Source organism: Budorcas taxicolor, chromosome 7 (genome assembly GCF_023091745.1).
Source record: "Budorcas taxicolor isolate Tak-1 chromosome 7, Takin1.1, whole genome shotgun sequence".
Lineage (NCBI taxonomy): Eukaryota > Metazoa > Chordata > Mammalia > Artiodactyla > Bovidae > Budorcas > Budorcas taxicolor.
Genome location: NC_068916.1, coordinates 108,679,915 through 108,707,829, shown reverse-complemented (window position 1 = coordinate 108,707,829; position 27,915 = coordinate 108,679,915). Strand labels below are relative to the sequence as shown.

Here is a 27,915-nt window from a genome sequence, read left to right as displayed (position 1 = left end):
GCATTTCTTTCCCTTCCCTGCCTGCCTTCCCTTGTGATTATCAGGTAAATCCATAGTTTGGAACTTCAAACACAGCCTCCTAAAGCTACAAATGTTCTCAGAGGAAATGTCTGCACATCCAGGGCAAAACCAGAGCTCTCGGGTGCAGCGGGATGGTTTCCGTTTTCTCTCTCACGTTAGTGCTTCAAGGTGGGGATGAGCAGACGACAAGCGGACATGTTCCCGGACCCAGAGGCCCAGATCTGCCCGGAGCGGCGAGAAGCGCAGGGCGCCCTGCCTCCTCCGTCTGCTGCCTCCGGCCAAGCCGCTGCAGGGGAGAGGGTGGCTTCTGTCCGGAACGTGGGAGAAGTAGAAATTTCAGATCTGAGGTACAAGACGAAGGGTCCCTGTCATCCAGTATTCTGAGACTTGTACTTCTACTTGTATTTCCATTTTGCAAACTTCAGATATCCGTTATATTTTGTAATTTAAGATAATACCCGATAAAAATGGGGAAAGCTGACCATTTTCTTCCTTGTCAACACTGCTTCTAGGAATCAAAGCTTACCCTGTAGGGACTGTAGAAAATAATTCACTGTGGAGGTGAGACCTCATCCTCTAAATCTGCATGAGAATCTTCATAAATCCCCAAGCATAGTGAAACATTACTGTAATTTCTGAAAATTAAAAGGTGTTATTGCTCTTCTCAGGAAGTTTTGCACTCATTTCTACAAATGTGTCTTCATTTAGTTCTGTACCTGTAACTGAAAGATTCCTACTGTCTCATTCTCTTTATTCCCTAGTATGATTGCTACTGTTTCTTTTGGTTGCAACAGATAAAACTTGCACTGGACTTCTTAATCAAAAACATTTGACCATGTAAAAATCGCTAGCTCTCCAAATAAAGGTACAGAGACTCTCATGGAAACATCTCCCATGTTCTTAAATCGTAAATACAAAGATGTATCCAGTTTGATCCAGGGGTTTAAGATCCATCTGTAGCCGAACGTAGTAGCAAGAGGCCCATGAACTAGAAATCATGCAATATTTTCAAAAGTGTTCATGGTGCTAAAGGACATCCCAAAGTGCCATCTTAAAAATCAATTTTGTAATAATATATCTTAGCAGAAGACAAAAAAGATATATTTTGGCTCCCTATCCAAATTTAATTAGGAAGCAAATGTGTACACATTAATGAAAATTAAAAAAAAAATACGCTAGGTACTTATAACTTCCTTGGTTGTAGCAGTTAGAATTATATTAAGCTCTTGCAGAGTGCTTCAGACCATTTTTTTCTACCATTTAATCTTGTCCAGAAACACTAATACTCTAGAGTCACTGTTGTCTTCACCCAGCTCTCATCCATCAAGAGTAGCCTGATAGCATGTTCATGGGTACAGAAATCCCTGATTTAATCTAACACATTAATTCTGTGTGAGGTCCAGGTATTTCTTAAAGGCTTTGACTGAGTAGTTATTTCATTCAAGACATCTCAAGTAGCTGCTTATTGGAAAGAATTATAAAAGATCCCCATGTGGAGTGAAGTGTGAGAGATTTAGAAGATGAGGGAAAACGGCACCAAGATTGTTCAGTTGCAGATGAAAAAAAGTTCACTGGTCTGGACTTGGTGTCAGATATTTGGGGTTACTCTCAGCTCAGCTGTCAAGTTCTAGATGGCATTAGGTAGCTTGATTTATTTCTCAGAATCTTAGTTTCCTCAAGATTATGGATTTTAAGAATGTTTGCATGTAATATGCTCATAAACATTGTCATTATTTCTTATTTCCAAAAAGAGATGTTTTCCGTTTCCTTCCTTTTTTTGTTGTTGCCTTTCAGATACAAAAACCTGTGAGGACTAACTGCTTCCATTGAGATAGTCCATTTAATTGAATGCAATTGAAAGTGAATCCAAGAATGAGAAGTCTGGTATTTCTTTAATTATATAAGTCAGGAATGTTCTTGACAAACAAATGAACTACTTTCTTCTTTGGATTCCAATTGTGACTCCAGAAGACAGTTATTTTTAATGAAAGATTTCTGTAATTGACTGTGGGAAAAGATCATGAAATTTAAGGAGGATGGCGTCTAATCAGTTCCTTAAATATTTGTCAACATTTTGGCTTCCTACTTGTCATTACATTTCAATTAACTATCATATGCTAATAAAAGCAAAAGCTAATCTTTGCTTTGTGTTTTTTGTCATCCTTGTAACAAAAGTGGGCATGTTAGTAACACTTTGGTTCTCTTTGGTTTGTTCTGTCATTGCACATTAAAATGACCCTTTGATCTAAACTTATGTGGGCTTCCCTGCTGGCTCAGCAGTAAAGAATCTGCTTTCAATGCAGGAGATGTGGGTTTGATCCCTAGGTTGGGAAGGTCTCCTGTAGAAGGAAGGGGCAACCCACTCCAGTATTCTTGCCTGGGAAATGCCATAGACAGAGGAGCCTGGGGGCCTAAGTTTATGGGGATGCAAGAGTCAGACACGACTTAGCGACTAAACCACCTCCACCACCAGTATTTACTTTATTTATAAACTGGTATTGCCTTTTGTTGAGGGATGAGATGGTTGGGTGGCATCAGCGACTCAATGGACATGGGTTTGGGTGGACTCCGGGAGCTGGTGATGGACAGGGAGGCCTGGCGTGCTGTGGTCCATGGGGTCACAAAGAGTCGGACACGACTGAGCAACTGAACTGAACTGGTTGCCGTTTGTTGCTTGAGGGACTTGTGGAAGATGTGCTGGAGGACGTGCGTAATCAAATGTATCCTAAGCTTCTGTTATTACGTGTCACGTTAGCCTCTATGCTTATAGGTCACACACTTTTAAAATATATACTTTATTTTGGAGTATAGTTGATTAACAATGTTGTGTTAGTTTAAGGTTACAACAAAGTGATTCAGTTACACATGTATTGATTCTTTTTCAAGTTCTTTTCCATATAGATTATTACAGTGTATTGAGTAGAGGCCCCTGTGCTATATAGTAGGTCCTTATTGGCTATCGATTTTAAATGCAGCCGTGTGTGTGTGTCTGTCCCAACCTCCCAATCTGTCCCTCCCTGCTCTGGTAACAATAAGCACGTTCTCTAGATCTGTTTCTATTTTGTAAATAAGCTCATTTGTATCATTTTTTTTTAGATTACACATGCAAGCGATACCATAATGTGTGTTTGTCTGAATTACTTCCCTTAGGAAACTCCAGATCCATTCACTTTGCTGAAAATGGCATTCTTTCACTCCTTTTAAAGGCTGAGTGATGTTCCCCGGTATATACGTGGCACATCCTCTGTGTACATTCAAATGCTGATGGTGTTTAGGGTGTTTCCATATCTCGGCTATTATGAACACAGGGGTGCATGTATTTTTTTTTTTTTTTTTTTGGAATTATAGTTTTGTCTGGATTTATGCCCAGGAGTAGATCGCATGGTAATTCTATTTTAGTTTTTTGAAAAACTTCCATACCATTCTCCATAGAGACTGTACTCATTTATATCCCTATCAATAGTGTAGGAGGATTCCTTTTTCTCCACAGCCTCTCCAGCATTTATTGTTTGTAGCCGTTTTTGATGATGGCCATTCTGGCCGTGTGAGGTGGTACCTCTCTGTAGTTTTGACTTGCATTTCTCTAATATCAACAGTGCTGCGTGTCTTTTCGCATGCCGCTTGGTCATCTGTGTGTCCTCTTTGGGGAAGTGTCTACATAGGTCTGTGGCCCATCTTTGGATTATGTTGTTTTTGTTGTTGTTGAGTCGCATGAGCTCTTTCTATATTTTGGAGGTTAATCCCTTGTTGCTTGCATCATTTGCGAATATCTTCTCCCATTCTGTGGATTGTATTTTTGTTACATTTACGGTTTCCTTTGTGCAAAAGTTTTTGAGTTTAATTGCCATTTTTTGGTTTGTTTTTATTTCTATTACTGTAGGAGATGAGTCAAAAAAGATCTTGCTGTGATTTATGTCAAAGATTTATGTTCTGCTTATATTTTCCTCTAAGAGTTTTTATAGTATCTATTCTCACATATAGATCTTTAATCCATTTTGAGTTTATTTTTGTGTATGATATTAAAGAATTTTTAATTTTATTCTTTCACATGTAGCTGACAGTTTTCCCAGCACCGTTTATTGAAGAGACTGTCCTTTCTCCATCATATAGTCTTGCCTCCTTTGTTGTAGATTGATTGACCATAGGTATATGGGTTTATTTCTGAGCTTGGTGTCCTGTTCAGTTGATCTAATTATTTCTGTTTTTGTGCCAGTACCATTCTGTTTTGATGACTGTAGCTTTGTTGTACAGTGTGAAGTCAAGGAGCCTGATTTTCCAGGTCCATTTTTCTTTCTCAAGATTGCTTTGGCTCTTTGGGGTTTTTTGTGTCTCCATACAAATTAAAAAATTTTTTGTTCCAGTTCTACGAAAAATTCCATTGGTATTTGGTTAGGGATTGTATTGAATCTGTAGATTGTCTTGGGTGGTATAGTCATTTGGACAATATTGATTCTTCTAATCCAAGAATGTGATATATCTTTCTATCTGTGTCATCTTTGATTTCTTTTATCAACTCTTACAGTTTTTGAAGTACAAGTCTTCTGCCTATTTAGACAGGTTTATTCCTAACTATTTTATTCTTTCTGATGCAGTGTTAAGTGGGATTATTTCTTGAATTTCTCTTTCTGATTTTTCATTGTTAGAGTATAGGAATGCTATTAATTTTGTGTCCTGTAGTTTTACCAAGTTCATGGATGAGCTCTAGTAGATTTCTGATAACATCTTTAGGATTTTCTATACCCATCAATGCAAAGAAATAGAGGAAAACAACAGAATGGGAAAGACTAGAGATCTCTTCAAGAAAATTAGAGATACCAAGGGAACATTTCATGCAGAGATGGGCTCGATAAAGGACAGAAATGGTATGGACCCAACAGAAGCAGAAGATATTAAGAAGATGTGGAAAGAATACACAGAAGAACTGTACAAAAAAGATCTTCACGACCCGGATAATCACGATGGTGTGATCACTCATCTAGAGCCAGACATCCCGGAATGTGAAGTCAAGTGGGCCTTAGAAAGCATCACTACGAACAAAGCTAGTGGAGGTGATGGAATTCCAGTTGAGCTGTTTCAAATCCTGAAAGATGATGCTGTGAAAGTGCTGCACTCAATATGCCACCAAATTTGGAAAACTCAGCAGTGGCCACAGGACTGGAAAAGGTCAGTTTTCATTCCAATTCCAAAGAAAGGCAATGCCAAAGAATGCTCAAACTACTGCACAATCACACTCATCTCACACGTTAGTAAAGTAATGCTCAAAATTCTCCAAGCCAGGCTTCAGCAATACGTGAACCGTGAACTTCCTGATGTTCAAGCTGGTTTTAGAAAAGGCAGAGGAACCAGAGATCAAATTGCCAATATCCGCTGGATCATGGAAAAAGCAAGAGAATTCCAGAAAACATCTACTTCTGCTTTATTGACTATGCCAAAGCCTTTGACTGTGTGGATCACAATAAACTGTGGAAAATTCTGAAAGAGATGGGAATACCACACCACCTAACCTACCTCTTGAGAAATCTGTATGCAGGTCAGGAAGCAACAGTTAGAACTGGACATGGAACAACAGACTGGTTCCAAATAGGAAAATGAGTCCGTCAAGGCTATATATTGTCACCCTGCTTATTTAACTTACATGCAGAGTACATCATGAGAAACGCTGGGCTGGAAGAAGCACAAGCTGGAATCAAGATTGCCAGGAGAAATATCAATAACCTCAGATATGCAGATGACACCACCCTTATGGCAGAAAGTGAAGAGGAACTCAAAAGCCTCTTGATAAAAGTGAAAGAGGAGAGTGAAAAAGTTGGCTTAAAGCTCAACATTCAGAAAACGAAGATCATGGCATCCGGTCCCATCACTTCATGGGAAATAGATGGGGAAACAGTGGAAACAGTGTCAGACATTATTTTTTGGGCTCCAAAATCACTGCAGATGGTGACTGCAGCCATGAAATTAAAAGACGCTTACTCCTTGGAAGAAAAGTGATGACCAACCTAGATAGCATATTCAAAAGCAGAGACATTACTTTGCCGATTAAGGTCCGTCTAGTCAAGGCTATGGCTTTTCCTGTGGTCATGTATGGATGTGAGAGATGGACTGTGAAGAAGGCTGAGCACCAAAGAATTGATGCTTTTGAACTGTGGTGTTGGAGAAGACTCTTGAGAGTCCCTTGGACTGCAAGGAGATCCAACCAGTCCATTCTGAAGGAGATCAGCCCTGGGATTTCTTTGGAAGGAATGATGCTAAAGCTGAAACTCCAGTACTTTGGCCACCTGATGTGAAGAGTTGACTCATTGGAAAAGACTCTGATGCTGGGAGGGATTGGGGGCAGGTGGAGAAGGGGACGACAGAGGATGAGATGGCTGGATGGCATCACTGATTCGATGGATGTGAGTCTGAGTGAACTCTGGGCGTTGGTAATGGACAGGGAGGCCTGGTGTGCTGCGATTCATGGGGTCGCAAAGAGTCGGACACGACTGGGCAACTGAACTGAACTGACTGAACTGATGTATAGTATCACATCATCTGCAAACAGTGGCAGTTTGACTTCTTGGATTAAAAGTTGGATTCTTTTTATTTCTTTTTCTTCTCTGATTGCCATGCCTAGGACTTCCAAAGCTATGCTGAAGTAATGTGGCAAAAGGGGACATCCTTGTCTTGTCTTGCTCCTTATCTTAGAGGAAAGCTTTCAGCTTCTTCCCATTGGCTATGATGTCGGTTTGTCATATATGGCCCTTATTATGTTGAGGTAGGTTCCTTCTATTCCCCCTTTCTGGATAGTTGTGTGTGTGTGTGTGTGTGTGTGTGTGTGTGTGTGTGTGTGTGTGTGTGTGTGTGTTTTTAATCACAAATGGGTTTGAATTTTGTCAGAAGCCTTTTCTGCATCTATTGAGATGATCACATGGTTTTTATTATTCAGTTTGTTGATATGGTATATTACATTGATTGCTTTGTGAATATTGAAAAAATCCTTGCATTCCTGGGATGTATCTTGCTTGAGTGTGATGTGTGATCCTCTTAATGTATTAGTATATTGTTGGATTCAGCTCTTCCCTTGTGGCTCAGATGGTGAAGAATCCGTCTGCAGTGCAGGAGACCTGGGTTTGATCCCTTGGTTGGGAAGATACCCTGGAGAAGGGAAAGGCTACCCACTCCAGTATTCTTGCCTGGAGAATTCAAAGTATAGAGGAGCCTACTGGGCTACAGTCCATGGGTTCGCAAAGAGTTGGACACGATTGAGTGCCTTTCATTTTCATTTTGGATTCAGTTTGCTTGTATTTTGTTGAGAAGTTTTGTGTCTTATGTTCATCTGTGTTACTGACCGGTAATTTTGTTTTTTTGTGGTATCTTTGTCTGACTTTGAAATCAGGTTAATGGTGGCCTCATAGAATGAGTTTTGGATTGTTCCTTCCTCTGAAATTTTTGGAAATTTCAGAAGAATCAGGGTTGGCTCTTCTCTAAATGTTTGATAATATTTGCCTTTGAAGCCACCTGATCCTGGACTTTTATTTTTTGTTGGGAGATGGTTTTTTTTTTTTTTTTTCCTTTTTTGAACTTTTAATCAGAGTTTCCATTTCAGTGTTCATGACTGGTCTGTTCAAGTTTTCTGTCTCTCCCTAATCTGGAGCACACTTTTCTAAGACTTTGTTCATGTCTTCCAGGTTGTCTGTTTTATTGGCGTGTAGCTGCTTGTAGTCTTTCGTGATCCTTCGCATTTCTGCAGTGTCCATTGTGATTTCATCTTCTTTGCTGATTTTATTGATTTGAGTCCTCTCCTTCTTTTCTTGATGAGTCTGGCTGAATGTTTATCAATTTTGTCTCTTTTTTAAATGTCAGCTTTTTGTTCAGTTGCTTTTTCTGTTGCTTTCTTCATCCCTATTTCTGCTGTGACCTTTATGATATCTTTCCTTCTACTAACTTTGGGTTTTATTTGTTTTTCTTTCTCTGGTTGCTTTGTGTGTAAGTCTAGGTTGTTCATTTGAGGTTTTTCTCACTTCCTGAGGTAAGATTGTATTTTCTAAACTTCCCTGTTAGAAGCGCTTATGCTGCATTCATCGATTATGCATTATCATGCTTTTTGTTTTCCCTTGTTTTTTGGTGTTTTTGTTCCCGCTTTGATTTCTTCACTGATCCTTTGGTTGTTTCACCGTAGTGTTTGGCCTTCTTATGTTTGTGGTTTTTACAGTTTTTTTATTGTAGTTGATTTCTCCTGCATTGCAGGCAGATTCTTTTACCACAAAGCCACCAAGGAAGTTGTTGTCGGTGACTTTAATCTTACAGGGTTGTGGTTGAAAAAGATTTCGATTTTCTTAAATTTACTGAGGCTTGCTTTGTGGCCAAGCATGTGATCAGTCCTGGAGAATGTTTCATGTGTGCTTGAAGAACGTGTCTTCTCCTTTTGGCTGAAATTCTCTATACATATCGATTGTGTCCGTCTGGTCCTAGGTGTCCTTTAGAGCCTGTGCTTACTTACTGATTTTCTGTCTGGATGATCTGTCCGTTGTTGAAAGTGGAACGTTAAAGCCCCCACTGATATTCTGTGGCTGTATATTTCTCCTTCTGCGGCTGTTAGCATTCACCTTGTGCATTGAGCTGCCCCTGTGGTGCATGCGTGTATATTTGCAATTGTTGCATCTTCTTCTTGGGTTGATCCCTCAGTCAGTACACAGTGTCCTGTTTGGTTCTTGTAACGGTTTTTATTTGGAAGTCTGTTTTGTCTGTTATGAGTCTGCTACTCCAGCTTTCTTTTGACTTACATTTGCAAAGCATGCCTGTTTTTATCCCCTCACTTTCGATGTGTGTCCCTGGATGTGAAGGGGGACTCTTATAGTCATCACATATATGGGTCCTGTTTTTGTCTCCACTCAGCAAGTCTGCGTCTTTAGGTTGGAGAATTTAATCCATTTACATTTAAGGTAATTATCACCATGTTTATTCTCATTGCCTTTTTGCTAGTTGTTCTGGATTTGTTTTTGAAGCCTGTTTGCTTCCCTTCGTCTTTTGTTCTCTTTCTACTTGATGACTTAGCTTTGGTGCTCGCATTCCTTTTTCTTTTCTGTTTGCGTACTGTCTATTGTAGGTTTTCGGTTTGGGGTTGCCTTGGGGTTTCGATATAGCAGTCTGCATATAAACACAACTGCTTGAAGTTGCGGATCTCTTAGTCTTCATTGCACTTCCAATATGCTGCGTCTATACTCTCTTCTCCCGTTCCTTGTTTTGATGACGCATTGGTGTGTAGATGATTTCCTACCTTTGCTCTGTGTTTGCCTCTGCCAAGGAACTTTTCCATTCGCAGTTTGTTTGTTTCAGGTTGAGGCCTTTTCCTTCTACCTAGAGAGATTCCTTTGTTGCAGAGTTGGTGGCATTCCTTTGGTGGTATTTGTTCTAAAGTTAATCTGGTGGTGCTGAATTTTCTCCGCTTTTGCTTGTTCATAAAGCTTATGATTTTCCCATTGAATCTGAATGAGAGCCTTGCTAAGTAAAGTTGTCTTGGTTGTAGGTTTTTTTCTTTCATCAATTTAAATATATTATGCCACTCCCTTCTAACCTGAAAAGTTTCTGTTGAGAAACCTGATGATAACCTTATTGGAATTCAGTCAGTTCAGTTCAGCCACCCAGTCATGTCCGACTCCCCATGACTCCAAGAACCGCAGCACGCCAGGCCTCTCTGTTCATCACCAACCCCCAGAATCCACCCAAACCCTTGTCCATCGAGTTGGTGATGCCATCCGACCATCTCATCCTTTGTCGTACCCTTCAGTTCAGTTCAGTTCAGTCACTCAGTCATGTCTGACTCTTTGCGACCTCATGAATTGCAGCACGCTAGGCCTCCCTGTCCATCACCATCTCCCGGAGTTCTCTCAGACCCATGTCTGTCGAGTCCGTGATGCCATCCAGCCATCTCATCCTCAGTCGTCCCCTTCTCCTCCTGTCCCCAATCCCTCCCAGCATCAGAGTCTTTTCCAATGAGTCAACTCTTCACATCAGGTGGCCAAAGTACTGGAGTTTCAGCTTTAGCATCATTCCTTCCAAAGAAATCCCAGGGTTGATCTCCTTCAGAATGGACTGGTTGGATCTCCTTGCAGTCCAAGGGACTCTCAAGAGTCTTCTCCAACACCACAGCTCAAAAGCATCAATTCTTTGGCGCTCAGCCTTCTTCACAGTCCAACTCTCACATCCATACATGACCACAGGAAAAACCATAGCCTTGACTAGACGGACCCTAGTCAGCAAAGTAATGTCTCTGCTTTTGAATATACTCTCTAGGTTGGTCATCACTTTTCTTCCAAGGAGTAAGCGTCTTTTAATTTCATGGCTGCAGTCACCATCTGCAGTGATTTTGGAGCCCCCCAAAATAATGTCTGACACTGTTTCCACTGTTTCCCCATCTATTTCCCATGAAGTGATGGGACCGGATGCCATGATCTTCGTTTTCTGAATGTTGAGCTTTAAGCCAACTTTTTCACTCTCCTCTTTCACTTTTATCAAGAGGCTTTTGAGTTCCTCTTCACTTTCCGCCATAAGGGTGGTGTCATCTGCATATCTGAGGTTATTGATATTTCTCCTGGCAATCTTGATTCCAGCTTGTGCTTCTTCCAGCCCAGCGTTTCTCATGATGTACTCTGCATGTAAGTTAAATAAGCAGGGTGACAATATATAGCCTTGACGGACTCATTTTCCTATTTGGAACCAGTCTGTTGTTCCATGTCCAGTTCTAACTGTTGCTTCCTGGCCTGCATACAGATTTCTCAAGAGGTAGGTTAGGTGGTGTGGTATTCCCATCTCTTTCAGAATTTTCCACAGTTTATTGTGATCCACACAGTCAAAGGCTTTGGCATAGTCAATAAAGCAGAAGTAGATGTTTTTCTGGAACTCTCTTGCTTTTTCCATGATCCAGCGGATATTGGCAATTTGATCTCTGGTTCCTCTGCCTTTTCTAAAACCAGCTTAAACATCAGGGAGTTCATGGTTCATGTATTACTGAAGCCTGGCTTGGAGAATTTTGAGCATTACTTTACTAGCATGTGAGATGAGTGCAATTATGCGGTAGTTTGAGCATTCTTTGGCATTGCCTTTCTTTGGAATTGGAATGAAAACTGACCTTTTCCGGTCCTGTGGCCACTGCTGAATTTTCCCAATTTGCTGGCATATTGAGTGCAGCACTTTCACAGCATCATCTTTCAGGATTTGAAACAGCTCAACTGGAATTCCATCACCTCCACTAGCTTTGTTCGTAGTGATGCTTTCTAAGGCCCACCTGACTTCACATTCCAAGATGTCTGGCTCTAGATGAGTGATCACACCATCATGAATATCTGAGTAATGAAGATCTTTTTCGTACAGTTCTTCTGTGTATTCTTGCCACCTCTTCTTAATGTCTTCTGCTTCTGTTAGGTCCATACCACTTCTGTCCTTTTTCGAGTCCATCTCTGCATGAAATGTTCCCTTGGTATCTCTAATTTTCTTGAAGAGATCTCTAGTCTTCCCCATTCTGTTGTTTTCCTCTATTTCTTTGCATTGACCACTGAAGAAGGCTTTCTTATCTCTTCTTGCTATTCTTTGGAACTCTGCATTCAGATGCTTATATCTTTCCTTTTCTCCTTTGCTTTTCACCTCTCTTCTTTTCACAGCTAGTTGTAAGGCCTCCCCAGACAGCCATTTTGCTTTTTTGCATTTCTTTTCCATGGGGATGGTCTTGATCCCTGTCTCCTGTACAATGTCACAAACCTCATTCCATAGTTCATCAGGCACTCTGTCTATCAGATCTAGGCCCTTAAATCTATTTCTCACTTCCACTGTATAATCATAAGGGATTTGATTGAGGTCATACCTGAATGGTGTAGCAGTTTTCCCTACTTTCTTCAATTTGAGTCTGAATTTGGTAATAAGGAGTTCATGATCTGATCCACAGTCAGCTCCTGGTCTTGTTTTTGTTGAGTGTATAGAGCTTCTCCATCTTTGGCTGCAAAGAATATAATCAGTCTGATTTCAGTGTTGACCATCTGTTGATGTCCATGTGTAGAGTCTTCTCTTGTGTTGTTGGAAGAGGGTGTTTGCTATGACCAGTGTATTTTCTTGGCAAAACTCTATTAGTCTTTGCCCTGCTTCATTCTGCATTCCAAAGCCAAATTTGCCTGTTACTCCAGGTGTTTCCTGACTTCTTACTTTTGCATTCCAGTCCCCAGTAAGGAAAAGGACATCTTTTTTGGGTGTTCGTTCTAAAATGTCTTGTAGGTCTTCATAAAACCGTTCAACTTCAGTTTCTTCAGCATTACTGGTTGGGGCATAGACTTGGATTACTGTGATATTGAATCGTTTGCCTTGGAGACGAACAGAGATCATTCTGTCGTTTTTGAGATTGCATCCAGGTACTGCATTTTGGACTCTTTTGTTGACCATGATGGCTACTCCATTTCTTCTGAGGGATTGTCGTCCCCTTCTCTCACCTTCAATATTTTCCAGAATCAGAGTCTTTTCAAATGAGTCAACTCTTTGCATCAGGTGGCCAAAGTATGGGAGTTTAGCTTCAACCTCAGTCCTTCCAATGAATATTCAGGTCTGATCTCCTTTAGGATGGACTAGTTGGATCTCCTTGCGGTCCAAGGGACTCTCAAGACCACAGTCTTCTCCAACACCACAGTTCAAAAGCATCAATTTTTGGCACTCTTTATTTATAGTCTAACGCTCACATCCATACATGACCACTGGAAAAACTGGAATTCACTGGGATGTAATTTGTTGCTTTTCTCTCGTTGCTTTTAATATCTTTCCTTTGTCTGTAACTTATTAGTTTTATTGCTGAGTCTTGGTATGTGCCTCCTTTCGATTTTTCCTGCCTGGGACTCACTGTGTTTCCTGGAGTTTGGTGACCATTTCCTTTCCCATAGTAGGAAAGTTTTTAAGTAGTATCTCTTAAAATGTTTTCTCAGGTCGTTTTTCTCTTTATTCTCTTTCTGGGACCCTTATTATGCAGATGTTGGTTCTATTTAATGTCCCAGTGGTCTCTTAGGCTATGCTCATCTCTCTTACCTTTTTTCCTTCTGTTCTGCAGCAGCGGTTTCCACCATGCTCTCTTCAGCTCACACATCCGCTTTTCTGTCTCAATTACTCTGCTGTTGATCCCTTCCAGGGTATTTTTCATTTCAGTCACTGCATTGTTCATCTCCGTTTGTTTGCTCTTTAGATCCCTACATCCTTGTTATACATTTCTTGCACGTTTTTGATCCTTGCCACTGTTTTTTTCCCGAGATCCTGGATCGTCTTCACTATCATCACTCTGAATTCTTTTTCAGGTAGATTGTCTGTCTCACTTAGTTGTTCCACTGGCATTATATCTCGTTCCTTCATCTGGGACATATTTTTTGCTCTCTCTTTTTGTCTGATTTTCTTTGATTGTGATTTCCATTCTGCAGGCTATAGGACTGTGGTTTTTCTTGCTTTTGCTGTCTCCTCCCTGGTGAATGAAGCTGTCTACGAAGCTTGTGCCCACTAAGAGGGACTGGTTCCTGCCCGCTGGTGAGTGGAGTTGGTCCTTGTCCCTCTGATGGGCAGGCCCATGTCAAATGTTGTGTTTACCGGGCAGCTGTGTGCTTGGCAAGACTTTACCCGGCCTGTCTGCTGATGAGTAGGGCTGTGCTCCTGTCCTGTCAGCTGTCTGGCCAGAAGGATCCCAGCACTGGCGCCTACAGCTATTGGGTGGGGCAGGTCTTGATGAGAAAATGTGGCCTCTAGGAGGACTCAATACTGTGTGTGTCCCCCAGGACTACTACGGCCAGTGTTCTCATCCTCACAGTGAGCCACAGATGCCCCTGCCTCCTCAGGAAACCCCCCATTGTTAGCTGCTAGGCCTGTCCCAGATTACTAGGAGGTCACTGCTTTCCCCCTGCATCTAGATGCTTATGAGACCTTCGTGTGTCTCCAACTGTGGAGCTTCTGTTTCCTCCAATCCTGTGGAATTCCTGTGATTAAACCCTGCTGGCCTTCAAAGCCAGGTTTTCTGGGAGCTCCTTCTCCTCCCATGCCAGACCTGCAGGGGCTCAGAACTCTCACTTCTGTGGGAGAACTTTTCTGGTATAAATAGTTTCCAGCTTGTGGGTTGTCCACCTGGTATGTATGGGGTGGTCTCTTTGTCTTTGAATATAGGGTATCTTTTCTGGTAGGTTCCAGCTATTCCAGATTTTGTTGTTGCTGCTGATGGATGTTCAGCCTTTAGTTGTCATTCTGGTGTTTTTGTAACAGGAGATGAGTTCACCTCCTTCTGCTCCAACGTCTCGTCTCTGCCCTCACCTATGATCACACGTACAGCATATTTAATGTGTGTGTGTTTAGGCACACCATTATCATTATAGTATACCACCCTGAAAAGAAAGAGTTAGCCTAGAATTTCTATTCATTCTACCACACATCCAAAATATATCTCAAATTTTCTCCTCATCTCTATCTCTATTTTTAAATCCTTTGAAGTTCAGGAGTTGCCAAGACTACCCTCACTTCTGAAACTACCTGCAAGTTTGGAAGTCCCCAAGAAAACCCTCAGGTTTCATGATTTGTGGGAGAATTCACAGCACTCAGCACATCCAGTTTACTCAGGTTATGGTTTAAAATAGCAAAAGGATTAAAATCAGCTAGGGAAGTGATGCGCAGGGCAGAGCTCAGAAGTGTTCCAAGCACAGAGCTAGCCATTGTCCTGTCCCAGGGGAGTTATATGGATAGCACTTCCTTCTCCTCGAAACAGTGTATGACAATTTGCATAGAGTATTGTCACCCATGGAAGGTCACCAAGCTTTGGTATCCACAGTTTTTATTGAAATTTAGTTACATACACGTGGCAGTCCCCAGGCTCTGACCCTTTCAAAGGCCGAGTTGATAACAATAGCCTAAAGCTCCCAGGTTAACAAAAACATTCTTATCTGACAGGACATTCCAAGGTATCAGAAGTGACCGCCCAGAAGCCAAGGGGAGAGATCATTGTCCAGCTTTACAAACCTCGAGTCTGTGCAGCTGTCACTTTGCTTATAGATTGACTTTGTTGTTGTTTGGTCTCTGAGTCATGTCCGACTCACTTGTGACCCCATGGCCTATAGCGTGCCAGGCTCGTCTCTCCGTGGGATTTGCCAGGCAACAATACTGGAGTGGGTTGCTATTTCCTTCTCCAGAGGATCATCCCTCCCCAGGGACTGAACCCATGCCTCTTGCACTGCAGGCAGATTCTTTACTACTGAGCCATGAGGGGAGCCCACAGATGAGCTGCAAAAAGGTGAAAATCTTCCTCCTTCCTTGTACTCCTTCTTTTCACCAAGAAGCCAAAAAGGTTTTTTAAACATAAAGTGGGTCAGTTCCCTTTTTGCCCTTAAATTCTTTATTAGCTTTTTATTACACTGAGAATTAAATGCAAGCTCCTTTCTGTGGCTTACCAATTGTCTGCGATCACTGAGAGTGTGCCTCTGCAAAGGGTGTGCCTGCCTGGCCTGTCTTGTCCGATGCAACCTCGGGCACCTCGTCCTCCTCCATTCTGGCCTTTCTTCTGCTTCTCTGAACTTTCAAGCTGTCCCAAGTCTGCAGGTTTTGCACTTTCTGTCGCTTCCGCTGGGAACACTTTCCACCAGCTGCTTGGATGGATAGCTCTTCTTTCTTTATTCCATCACATTTTAGCTTGAATATTGTGCCCTCATGGAGGTCTTTCTCTCACTCTGACAGGAGTAGTTCTCTTCTCCTGGTCGTTGTTGGTCTCATTAGCATCTATTATTTTTACAATAATATTGTTCTGTTTATTTTGTTAGTATCTGTGTTTCTCCACTAGAATTGAGTGTCCCTAGAGCGGTAGCATTGTCTTTGTCTTTGGTACAGAGAGCAGTGTTAACACGTAGCGTTGACTCAGTAAGTACAGATTAAACGAATGGCTGGCTTACTCTCTGATTCTTCCATTGTGTCTTGGCATTGATCTAGCTCCTTCCACGCTAAACGGCATTTTATAAAGATAATGTTTTAAACTAGATCTTGCATTCAGTTTTCCCTACAGTGATACGTTTGATTCTGTGGTGCCAAGTTATATTTGTCAAAATTTCAAAGGCTGTATTCTTTTATAATCATTCATATGAGTAGAAATATTCATATTTCATATTCATTGAATATGTGACATATAAATATCTAGACTGCAGTTAAAGGCTTCCAAAGATTTCAAACACTGAAATAAAGCATTGCTACAAAGAGAGGTTCATAAAATATTGGTTTTCAAATGGTATAATTTCTCAGTTTTTCAAGGTTTATTAAGAATTTTGTTTTGCTTCAGTTTGATTTCCTAGCATACTGTCTGCTTAGCTGCAGACAGAGACACATTTTCTCTCAGTACATTTAAGGCAACATCTTTGATAGCTGCCACAGGGTCACTCAAAGCAGAACAGAAAAGTGCCCTGCGTTGCAGTCTTGTCCTTGGATGAGAAGTTTCAGAGCAGGCATGCTTCTCAGCCAGTGTCTAAATGTCCGTGTGAGAGCGCATTCTGCTTTTCATGACAGCTGTGGCAATCCTATCTGTCTTGATAAGAACTTTTTTCTTCATTAACTGCCAGTCAGTTGGATGTCACAGATTCTCCCTACAAATATCTATAAGCAACACTTCACTGTCGTTTAAATCAACAGGTGAACAGCTTACTTTTAAAGTCATCATTGGCATTTGAAAACTGAGTTTTGAGAACACAGTTATCAGAATGTATTTTATGGTTTGTCGCTGTGGAAACACACCATATTCAGTTCAGAGATTTTAAGGTTCTAAAACATTGTTTCTCAAAAAACAATAATTTAAAATGTATGAAGGAAGGTAATCTGCGTGTGTTTCTGTCAATCACAGTGCTAAAGGTAAAGAATCTAGGAGTTTAGAAATAAATTTCTAAATGGGTTAAAATCTACAGCATACTTTATCATCTTGCTAAAAAACTGCTTTTTTATTTCTGAGGTTTACACTTCCAGAATTATTCATTAAAAGCTCATAATTGTTTCTCTACTTACGTTGAGTTCAGGCCTTATTTTTATGCTAATGACTCACAAATCCATAATTTCAATTCTGTTCTTTTACTTGAATTATAGCTCTGTTTTTACAACAAGCTACAGAACACTGAATATCAGATTCCCCTCACCCATCATCAGGCCACATTAATTTATCTCCTTTCTCTCCAAACTGGCTTTTCTCTATAATCTAACTTCTGCAACTGGTTTCACTGTCGTTTGTCTCCTGAGTGCGAACACGTACATGTCCTTCTCCGCAGCAGAGGACTCTTATGAGGCCTACCCCACGGAGCCTTTGCCCGTTCCTCTGCAGCCTCCTGCTGCTCAGGCCAGCAAAGCCCTGGATGCCCTCGTTAAACTCCCATGTTGGCCTCCCAGTCTGCTGCTTGGATAGACATGACATTTCTTAACAGTGTGAGAATTTCTTTGGTATAATAAATTAAGGACAGAAACGGTATGGACCTAAAAGAAGCAGAAGATATAAAGAAGAGGTGGCAAGAATACACAGAAGAACTGTACAAAAAAGATCTTCACGACCCAGATAATCATGATGGTGTGATCACTCACCTAGAGTCAGACATCCTGGAATGCAAAGTCAAGTGGGCCTTAGGAAGCATCACTATGAACAAAGCTAGTGGAGGTGATGGAATCCAGCTGAGCTATTTCAAATCCTGAAAGATGATTCTGTGAAAGTGCTGCACTCAATATGCCAGAAAACTTGGAAAACTCATCAATGGCCATAGGACTGGAAAAGGTCAGTTTTCATTCCAATCCCAAAGAAAGAGAATGAATGTTCAAACTACCACACAGTTATACCCATCTCACATGCTAACAAAGTAATGCTCAAAACTCACCATGCTAGGCTTCAACAGTACATGAACCATGAACTTCCAGATGTTCAAGCTGGATTTAGAAAAGGCAGAGGAACCAGAGATCAAATTGCCAACATCCATCAAAAGAGCAAGCGAGTTCCAGAAAAACATCTGCTTCTGCTTTATTGACTACGCCAAAGCCTTTGACTGTGTGGATCACAGCAAACTATGGAAAATTCTTCAAGAGATGGGAATACCAGACCACCTTACCTGCCTCCTGAGAAATCTGTATGCAGGTCAAGAAGCAACAGTTAGAACTGGACATGGAACAACAGACTGTTTCCAAATCAGGAAAAGAGTACATCAAGGCTAAATATTGTCACCCTGCTCATTTAACTTATATGCAGAGTACATCATGCGAAATGCTGGGCTGGAAGAAGCTCAAGCTGGACTCAAGATTGCCAGGAGAAATATCAATAAAGTGAAGAGGAAAGTGAAAGAGGAACTAAGGAGCCTCCTGAAGAAAGTGAAAGAGGAGAGTGAAAAAGATTGCATGGTTGGATGGCACCATCAACTCAGTGGACATGAGTTTGCACACACTGGGAGACAGTGATGGACAGGGAGGCCTAGGCATGCTGCAGTCCATGGGGTCGCAAAGAGTCAGAAATGACTCAACGACTGAACAACCACAGCATCACACTGCTGATGAGAGCTGGATGAAGACTAGAATAGTCTTAATCTCTCCAATCCAGAAAAGTCCTTTTCTTTACAATCTCACCTTCTATTCCATTCACAGGAGAGGAAGGTGCAGTAGAAGGTAAGAGAACATAGAAAAGAAATGAGTTTAGAAATAAGAGGAGGAAGGCTCTATCTTTTAGATAGATCTAAAATTGATATTTGAGAAGAGAGTGGAAGTTGCAATCAAGAGGCTAAGTTAAGCAGCAAATTCTTCTGAAAATACAGTTTTCCCCTTATAAGATTTTTGCCAATTAAAATCAGTGTACTGCAATAGTTGACATTATATATGGGAAGTCATGTCTGTAAGATGGTAGAACAGAAGTTCCTTGGCCTTCATCCTCTCACAGAAAAAAATAACTTGGCAAACATCCGTGACCAAAAGCACCTTTGGGAGGACCTTGGAACCCAAGTAATAGGTTGTAAAACACAAATGCAACCCAAGACTCAGGAGAGCCTCTTTAAGAAGGCAGGCTGGACTTAGGTGACCAGCCTGTCAACAGTGGTCTAACTGTGGACCTAGAAGCTCCACTGTCTTCCTGTGAACTCAGCTCCTCCCCTGCTTGTCTGCAGTCCTGCTGCTAGCCCCATCCACCAGAGGACTTGAGAGGACCCATGCTTGCTGTGCCCTGAGTCCCGGGCCCACTGACTGAGGGCTGACCGTGAATCCTGAAGCATCTCTGAGACTTGGTTCTAGCCTCAGTCCACCATGGTTCAGAAGCAGTTCTGTGTACCCAGGAAACCACCCAGGGACCTAGCAGGGGCATGCACACAGACCTAGAGGAGCTAAATCCTTCTGTACTCGATAACAGGCCTGAGACCTGTGGACCCAGCCATGGTCCCATGACCAGCTCCAGCTCTGTTCCACACGATCCTGGAGATGCTCCCTCCCATTCAGGGACCCACAGGAGCCAAGCCCAGTTAGGTCCCCAGTAACAGGTCAACTGACCCCAAGTGGAGAGGGAGCTGTGAGAAGAGAGGGGGATAGAGAGGATCTTAAATGGAGCTACCATAGAGAGTTCATATGAGAAATGGGTAAGGTTAAAAAAACAAAAGATAAATGAGGTCCGATTAAATGGTAGACATTTGAGCAAAAGACTAATGCTGTATCTGCTCAATGAGATCTTATGTTTCAGTTCAGTCATCCAGTCATGTCCGACTCTTTGTGACCCCATGGACTGCAGCACGCCAGGCCTCCCTGTCCATCACCAATCCCTAGAGCTTGCTAAAACTCATGTCCATTGAGTTGGTGATGCCATCCAACCATCTCATCCTCTGTCGTCCCCTTTTCGTCCTGCCCCCAATCCCTCCCAGCATCAGAGTCTTTTCCAAAGAGTCAACTCTTTGCATGAGGTGGCCCAAGTATTGGAGTTTCAGCTTCAGCATCAGTCCTTCCAAAGAACACCCAGGGCTGATCTCCTTTAGAATGGACTGGTTGGATCTCCTTGCAGTCCAAGGGACTCTCGAGAGTCTTCTCCCACACCACAGTTCAAAAGCATCAATTCTTCAGCACTCAGCTTTCTTTATAGTCCAACTCTCACATCCGTACATGACCACTGGAAAAACCATAGCCTTGACTAGACGGACCTTTGTTGGCAAAGTAATGTCTCTACTTTTTAATATGCTATTTAGGTTGGTCATAACTTTTCTTCCAAGGAGCAAGCATCTTTCATTGTTTCCATTGTTTCCCTATCTATTTGCCATGAGATGATGGGACTGGATGCCATGATCTTAGTTTTCTGAACGTTGAGCTTTAAGCCAACTTTTTCACTCTCCTCTCTCACTTTCATCAAGAAGCTCCTTAACTTTCTGCCATTAGAGCGGTATCATCTACATATCTGAGGTTATTTATATTTCTCCCATCAGTCTTGATTCCAGCTTGTGATTCATCTAGCCCAGTATTTCATACTCTGCATATAAGTTAAGTTGCACGGTGAAAATATACACCCTGTGTATGATGCTACAGGAATTTTTATCCAAGTTGAGGCTCATATGTTACGTTCCCTTCTATTATTCTAAGTATGATATAATCCTCATAGCAGGATTGTAATGAGTAACTAGAATATGGACACATACTCCCAGGTATTCTATTTATAATAACAGTAATAATTTTTATTAACCTGGTTATGAAATCCAGATTGAATTAGGAAAAGTTGAAGATTATGACTTTTCAGTGTGTTTGTCTCTTTAGATTGGTGATTTCAGAGTCAGACTAGCTCTCACCAGAACACCTTCCATCTCTCTTTCTGAACCTTTTCTTCCTCCTACTCCTCTTTCTTGCTTCACGTATAGTGAATACCCTCATGGTGCTCTTTGGCTAACGTAAGCTCATATACCATCTGAGACATGCATTATTCTCTAAATTTATTTATCCCATCACTATCTAAATTAGAGTTCTCTTTTCTTGAATAGTATTGTATAGCAATATATCATCTAGGTAAGATATAATTAAGATAAAGAGAAACTTCGTCCTCTTTTCTGTAAGAGAAAATGCATATTTTAAAAGTAGAACTTGGTAACTTATTTAAATTGCTAATTAGTATATAATTTTTAGAAGGAGAAGTGTATTAGACTTTTAAAAAACCTCTTCTGAATTAATTACTCCCTTCCCCTATTTCATTTGATTTATGTATCTATTATTTTAAAAAATCTCCCAGCTTATAATTATATCAGTAGTTCTTGTGTGCTTTTCATATTATTTTTAAAGCTTTTTTCTTGATTCAGATGCCATATTTCATGGAGTTTGATCATTTTTATAACAGGCAGGATTTTTCTCCTATTTCACTGATTTATTATAGAAATTCACCATGGTGGTCTGTGTTTATATTGTCTTAAACAAATTCCTCTTTATTTGAATTCCAAAAGTGTGTTTATAGTACATAGTTAAGAGTTTATCTTTTAATTTTTTAATTTATGAGGTATAATATTAGTTAGGTGTAAGTAACTTTTCATATGGTTAGAAGTTTTTAAATCATCTGTGAGATGTTCTAAAATTAAAGGAGTAAAAGTAATCATGGGTAAAAAAAAAAATTCCAAAGCTCAGAATTTAAAACTTTAAAATATTAGTAAAGTCGTGTCCTCCTTTTTCACAATAACATACATTAGTAAGATGAATAAAATATCTTCCCCCCAAAATGTTTCTTTTTAAACAGGTGATCAAGTGAAATGGGCTGGACGCTATGGCCTACTGTACAACCTGGTGAAAATGTCATGGGAACTTCGGGGAGATAAAGAGCAGGATGGACTTAGGAACAAAATATGGCAAATGTTACAGAAAACAAGAGATCGTGAGAAAGATGGGCGAATCTGTAACGCAGTAAATATCGCTCAGGTAAGGTAATGCGCTGGGTAATCGGTAGGAAATTTTATCATCAGGAAGCATTTGTCCTCTATCTCTGAATATCCACAGTCAGTGTGTATCAGTGATTCACAATTGAGAACACAATTTCAAAAATTTAATACTGACCTAATTTTAGTTAAAGAAGAGAGTTGGCAGTCTTCTGATTAAGCAGCTTCAAGAAAGGAGTTAATTTTGGGGAAGGGAAGAGTAATTGTTCTGCTTTGGGCTTGTGACTTCAAGACGCATCTCTGACTAGGCTGCCTGTACATTTTAATTTGTCGAGGTTAGCCTGGGTCTATGCCTAATTTTCCAGCTTTCTTATTAGTAGTGGATTAAAAAGTGTCTCAATCTGGATAATAAATTATTTAGTTATCTTAATTTATAAGTTTACCTTTCCAGCATCAGACAATATAAGTCACAAATTTGGATTCACTACATCTAATGTCTTTTTCTTTAAAGTTAAAAATATGTTTTACAAATTCTTGGTTTTTCCATTCTGTTTGAATATATATGTAAAATCATTTTGAAACTAGCTACCCATTCTTCATAAAATACGAATATGATTTTCCAGTGATTTTTTTAACCACGTGATACCTATGATATTTCGAAACTCCATCAAATTTTTCCCCCTCTTCATGTCTTATTTTGAAACAGGTTAATTTGTTATCCTAAAGTATATTGTTTTTCTGTCCCTGAAAGTTCTGGTTCTTTCTAGCTTTCACAGATGCAATTATCCTAACACTGTTAATATCCTGTTTTCTAATAATTAAGGGTGTGTTGATGTTAACAAGAAGAGCAAATCATGATTCACTCTGCTTAATTGATTGTCCAAGTGTATGGGTAGGCCATTATTGCGATACAGAAAATCTACATTTCAGATCCTTAGTGGAAAACAAAACCTTAAACTCCTTGTTTTTGAATTATTTATCTGATTTGGAGTAATGATCTTTATGGAGGACAATATGAAAACATGTAGTCCATTATTTTCTCTAGATTTCTAATTTTTTTTTTTTTTTGAGGAAAAAGACAATCAAATTGCTGCCCTTTTAAACTACATTGTTTTGGATTTCATGGATTTGCTTTTATGCAGTTTGCTTCAGCTTTTCCTTGGTTTTGGAGTGAGGAACACTGAAAAAAGAGAAGAAAAACAAAGAAAATTATTGTACCTATTATAGTGATGACCACTATATCACCCAGTATTCTCTTTACTGCGTTATAGGAAATAAATCCTCCATGTGCTTTCTGAACCTTATTATTGATTTTATTTTGTATAAGCTACTTGCTGAAGCTTAAAAAAATAGTCAAATTTTTAGCCATTTTCTAAGAGAAGTAGAAGATGATTAATTCATCTTATTTGGTCTTATTATTTTCTTTTTTTCCTGCTTCCATGATTCTTTCAATTATTTATGTTATTATCTGGTTTTGTACCTATTTTCATATGCCATTTCATATCTCAAGTGGACTATATTGTAACTACATAAATAAGCTAACTCAAATTTGTCATTTCTATAATTAAAATTCTATTTATATGCCTGTTTTCAAGGCCAATCACTCGATGTAAGATAGCTTCTTTCTTCAAAATTTTACTAAATTTCTATAGATAATTACATTTGAAATTCATAAGTCAGTTAATCAGACATGGCAAATATTCTTTAGATGCTAGATCCAAGTGAAGACCTTATTACTCAAGCAGTCAGTTCTGAGAATAAAGGAATAAACAAAAGCTTAACCACTAGATGTGCTAATTAGTTTTCGGTGCTTAGTGAGACTTCCAGGGATGCTTTCATTCATTCTGAATAGTCAGTGTGTGAGGAAGGCAAGTTTTCCTTACAGAAAAATCTAAATTAAAAATTTGTAAAAGCAGTTATATCAATTTATGTGTAATACATATTTGATATAAAACAAGCTTAATTTGTATCAGGTAGTCTAACAAGAGGTATAATTTACTATAGACCTGTTTCACATATAGGTTAGAGAGAGCTAGACATATTTGAATTATTAAACAACATAAGTAATGATATAAATGATAAATTAGAAAATATCTAGTTGGTTGATTATCACTTAATTTAGTTTGATTCTTTTATTTAATATTGAAATATATGAGTATATAAAGTGAGAAATTGTATAAAATCCAGTTTTCATTCCAATTCCAAAGAAAGGCAATGCCAAAGAATGCTCAAACCACCGCACAGTTGCACTCATCTCACATGCTAGTAAAGTAATGCTCAAAATAATCCAAGCCAGGCTTCAGCAATACATGAACCGTGAACTCCCTGATGTTCAAGCTGGTTTTAGAAAAGGCAGAGGAACCAGAGATCAAATTGCCAACATCCGCTGGATCATGGAAAAAGCAAGAGAGTTCCAGAAAAACATGTACTTCTGCTTTATTGACTGCCAAAGCCTTTGACTGTGTGGATCACAATAAACTGTGGAAAATTCTGAAAGAGAAGGGAATACCAGACCACCTGACCTGCCTCTTGAGAAATCTGTATGCAGGTCAGGAAGCAACAGTTAGAACTGGACATGGAACAACAGGCTGGTTTCAAATAGGAAAAGGAGTACGTCAAGGCTGTAAATTGTCACCCTGCTTGTTTAAGGTATATGCAGAGTACATCATGAGAAACGCTGGGCTGGAAGAAACACAAGTTGGAATCAAGATTGCCAGAAGAAATATAAATAACCTCAGATACGCAGATGACACCACCCTTATGGCAGAAAGTGAAGAGGAACTAAAAAGCCTCTTGATGAAAGTGAAAGAGGAGAGTAAAAAAGTTGGCTTAAAGCTCAACATTGAGAAAACAAAGATCATGGCATCCGGTCCCATCACTTCATGGGAAATAGATGGGGAAACAGTGGAAACAGTGTCAGACATTATTTTTTGGGCTCCAAAATCACTGCAGATGGTGACTGCAGCCATGCAATTAAAAGATGCTTACTCCTTGGAAGAAAAGTTATGACCAACCTAGATAGCATATTCAAAAGCAGAGACATTACTTTGCCGACTAAGGTCTGTCTAGTCAAGGCTATGGTTTTTCCAGTGGTCATGTATGGATGTGAGAGTTGGACTGTGAAGAAGGCTGAGTGCCGAAGAATTGATGCATTTGAACTGTGGTGTTGGAGAAGACTCTTGAGAGTCCCTTGGACTGCAAGGAGATCCAACCAGTCCCTTCTGAAGGAGATCAACCCTGGGATTTCTTTGGAAGGAATGATGCTAAAGCTGAAGCTCCAGTCCTTTGGCCACCTCATGTGAAGAGCTGACTCATTGGAAAAGATTCTGATGCTGGGAGGGATTGGGGGCAGGAGGAGAAGGGGACGACTGAGGATGAGATAGCTGGATGGCATCACGGACTCGATGGACGTGAGTCTGAGTGAACTCTGGGAGATGGTGATGGACAGGGAGGCCTGGCGTGCTGCGATTCACAGGGTCACAAAGTCGGACACGACTGAGCGACTGAACTGAACTGAATGTTATATGAGTAGAGATTTGAAAAATGCTTATATGTTGGTGCTTGCCCTTTCTTGTTTTCTGGGACCCTGTAACTGATATGTCAGAGTTAACCAGGTAGATGAGAGACAACGTGGCAGAGAGACGAGCCATCCTAGTTTTTCAACGTCCCCATCTCAAAACTAGCTAGCTGGTCCCTGGCCAGCTGAATTTTCCAGTAATCATGTATGGATGTGAGAGTTGGACCATAAAGAAGAGTGAGCACCAAGGTATAGATGCTTTCAAACTATGGTGTTGGAGAAGATTCTTGAGAGTCCCTTGGATTGCACGGAGATCAAACAACTGAATCCTAAAGGAAATCAGTCCTGAATGTTCATCAGAAGGACTGATGCTGAAGCTGAAGCTCCAATTCTTTGGGCCACCTGATGTGAAGAGCCAACTCACTGGAAAAGACCCTGATGCTGGGAAAGATTGAAGGCAGGAAGAAAAGGGGATGACAAGGACGAGATGGTTGAATTGTGTCATCGACTCCATGGACATGAGTTTGAGCAAACTCTGGGAGACGGTGAACGAGGGGAAACCTGACGTGCTGCGGTCCATGGGGTTGCCAAGAGTCGAACACCACTGAGCGACTGAACAACAACCTGACCTGACAACGGATCACAGACACATACACGAGAGCAGAAGACACATTCTGCTATGCCCAGCTCTGATTGTTGACCTTGGCACCGTGGAACTAAGCAAATGTTTGTGTTCAGCCTTTATGTTTCGGAGTTGTTGTTGTTGTTGTTTTAATGTAGTAGGAGTTCTCTAATTGACCACTAAATAAATGAGACTTTCAGTTCAGTTCAGTCGCTCACTCATGTCCGACTCTTTGCGACCCCATGAATCGCAGCACGCCAGACCTCCCTGTCCATCACCAACTCCTGGAGTTCACTCAAACTCACGTCCATCGAGTCTGTGAGTTTGGCCATCCAGCCATCTCATCCTCGGTCGTCCCCTTCTCCTCCTCCCCCCAATCCCTCCCAGCATCAGAGACTTTTCCAATGAGTCAACTCTTCGCATGAGGTGGGCAAAGTACTGGAGCTTCAGCTTTAGCATCGTTCCTTCCAAAGAAATCCCAGGGTTGATCTCCTTCAGAAGGGACTGGTTGGATCTCCTTGCAGTCCAAGGGACCCTCAAGAGTCTTCTCCAACACCACAGTTCAAAAGCATCAATTCTTTGGTGCTCAGCCTTCTTCACAGTCCAACTCTCACATCCATACATGACCACTGGAAAAACCATAGCCTTGACTAGACGGACCTTAGTCGGCAAAGTAATTTCTCTGCTTTTGAATATGCTATCTAGGTTGATTATAACTTTTCTTCCAAGGAGTAAGCGTCTTTTAATTGCATGGCTGCAGTCACCATCTGCAGTGATTTTGGAGCCCCCCAAAATAAAGTCTGACACTGTTTCCACTGTTTCCCCATCTATTTCCCATGAAGTGATGGGACCGGATGCCATGATCTTCGTTTTCTCAATGTTGAGCTTTAAGCCAACTTTTTCGCTCTCCACTTTCACTTTCATCAAGGGGCTTTTTAGCTCCTCTTCACTTTCTGCCATAGGGGTGGTGTCATCTGCATATCTGAGGTTATTGATATTTCTCCTGGAAATCTTGATTCCAGCTTGATTTTCTTCCAGCCCAGCGTTTCTCATGATGTACTCTGCATATAAGTTAAATAAGCAGGGTGACAATATACAGCCTTGACGTACTCCTTTCCCTATTTGAAACCAGCCTGTTGTTCCATGTCCAGTTCTAACTGTTGCTTCTTGACCTGCATACAGATTTCTCAAGAGGCAGGTCAGGTGATCTGGTATTCCCATCTCTTTCAGAATTTTCCACAGTTTATTGTGATCCACACAGTCAAAGGCTTGGGCATGGTCAATAAAGCAAAAATAGATGTTTTTCTGGAACTCTCTTGCTTTTTCCATGATCCAGCGGATGTTGGTTATTTGATCTCTGGTTCCTCTGCCTTTTCTAAAACCAGGTTGAACAGCAGGGAGTTCACGGTTCACATATTACTGAAGCCTGGCTAGGAGAATTTTGAGCATTACTTGACTAGCATGTAAAGTTCAGTGAAAATGTTATTTTTTTAATACTCATTTTTTAGCATTTGATTATTTTGTTTGGCTGCACTGGGTCTCGCGTGTGGGGTCTACTTGCGCTAAGTGGCTGTTTCATCGCAGCACACGGACTCTCTAGTTGTGGCACGCAGCTTCAGTTGTTGCAGTGTGGAGACTCTGGTTATCTTGCATGGGCTCCAGAACTTGAGGGCTCAGTAGTTGTGGCATGGAGGCTTGGTTTTTCCATGGTGCATGGAATCTTCGTTCCCCAACCAGGGATGGAACTTGCTTCCCCTGCATTGCAAGACAGATTCTTGATCATTGGACTCCCAGGGAAGTCTCCTTTCATAATTATTTCTTAAAAGGCGCTAGTAGTAACAACTAAGGTTTGTTGGGCATTTACTGTGTGCCATGTGCTAAACACTTTACATGCGTTCATTATTTAATCCTCAAAAAAG

General features: G+C 40.7%; 1 protein-coding gene across 1 annotated transcript in view; it reads left to right on the top strand.

The window, feature by feature from the left end:
* Positions 1–27,915, top strand: part of TMEM232 (transmembrane protein 232) — a 252,399-nt gene that overhangs the window by 89,839 nt on the left and 134,645 nt on the right. The window contains exon 10 of the mRNA XM_052643924.1: positions 21,722–21,900. Within this exon, the coding sequence (XP_052499884.1) occupies positions 21,722–21,900 (179 nt within the window). The remainder of the gene's footprint in view (positions 1–21,721; positions 21,901–27,915) is intronic.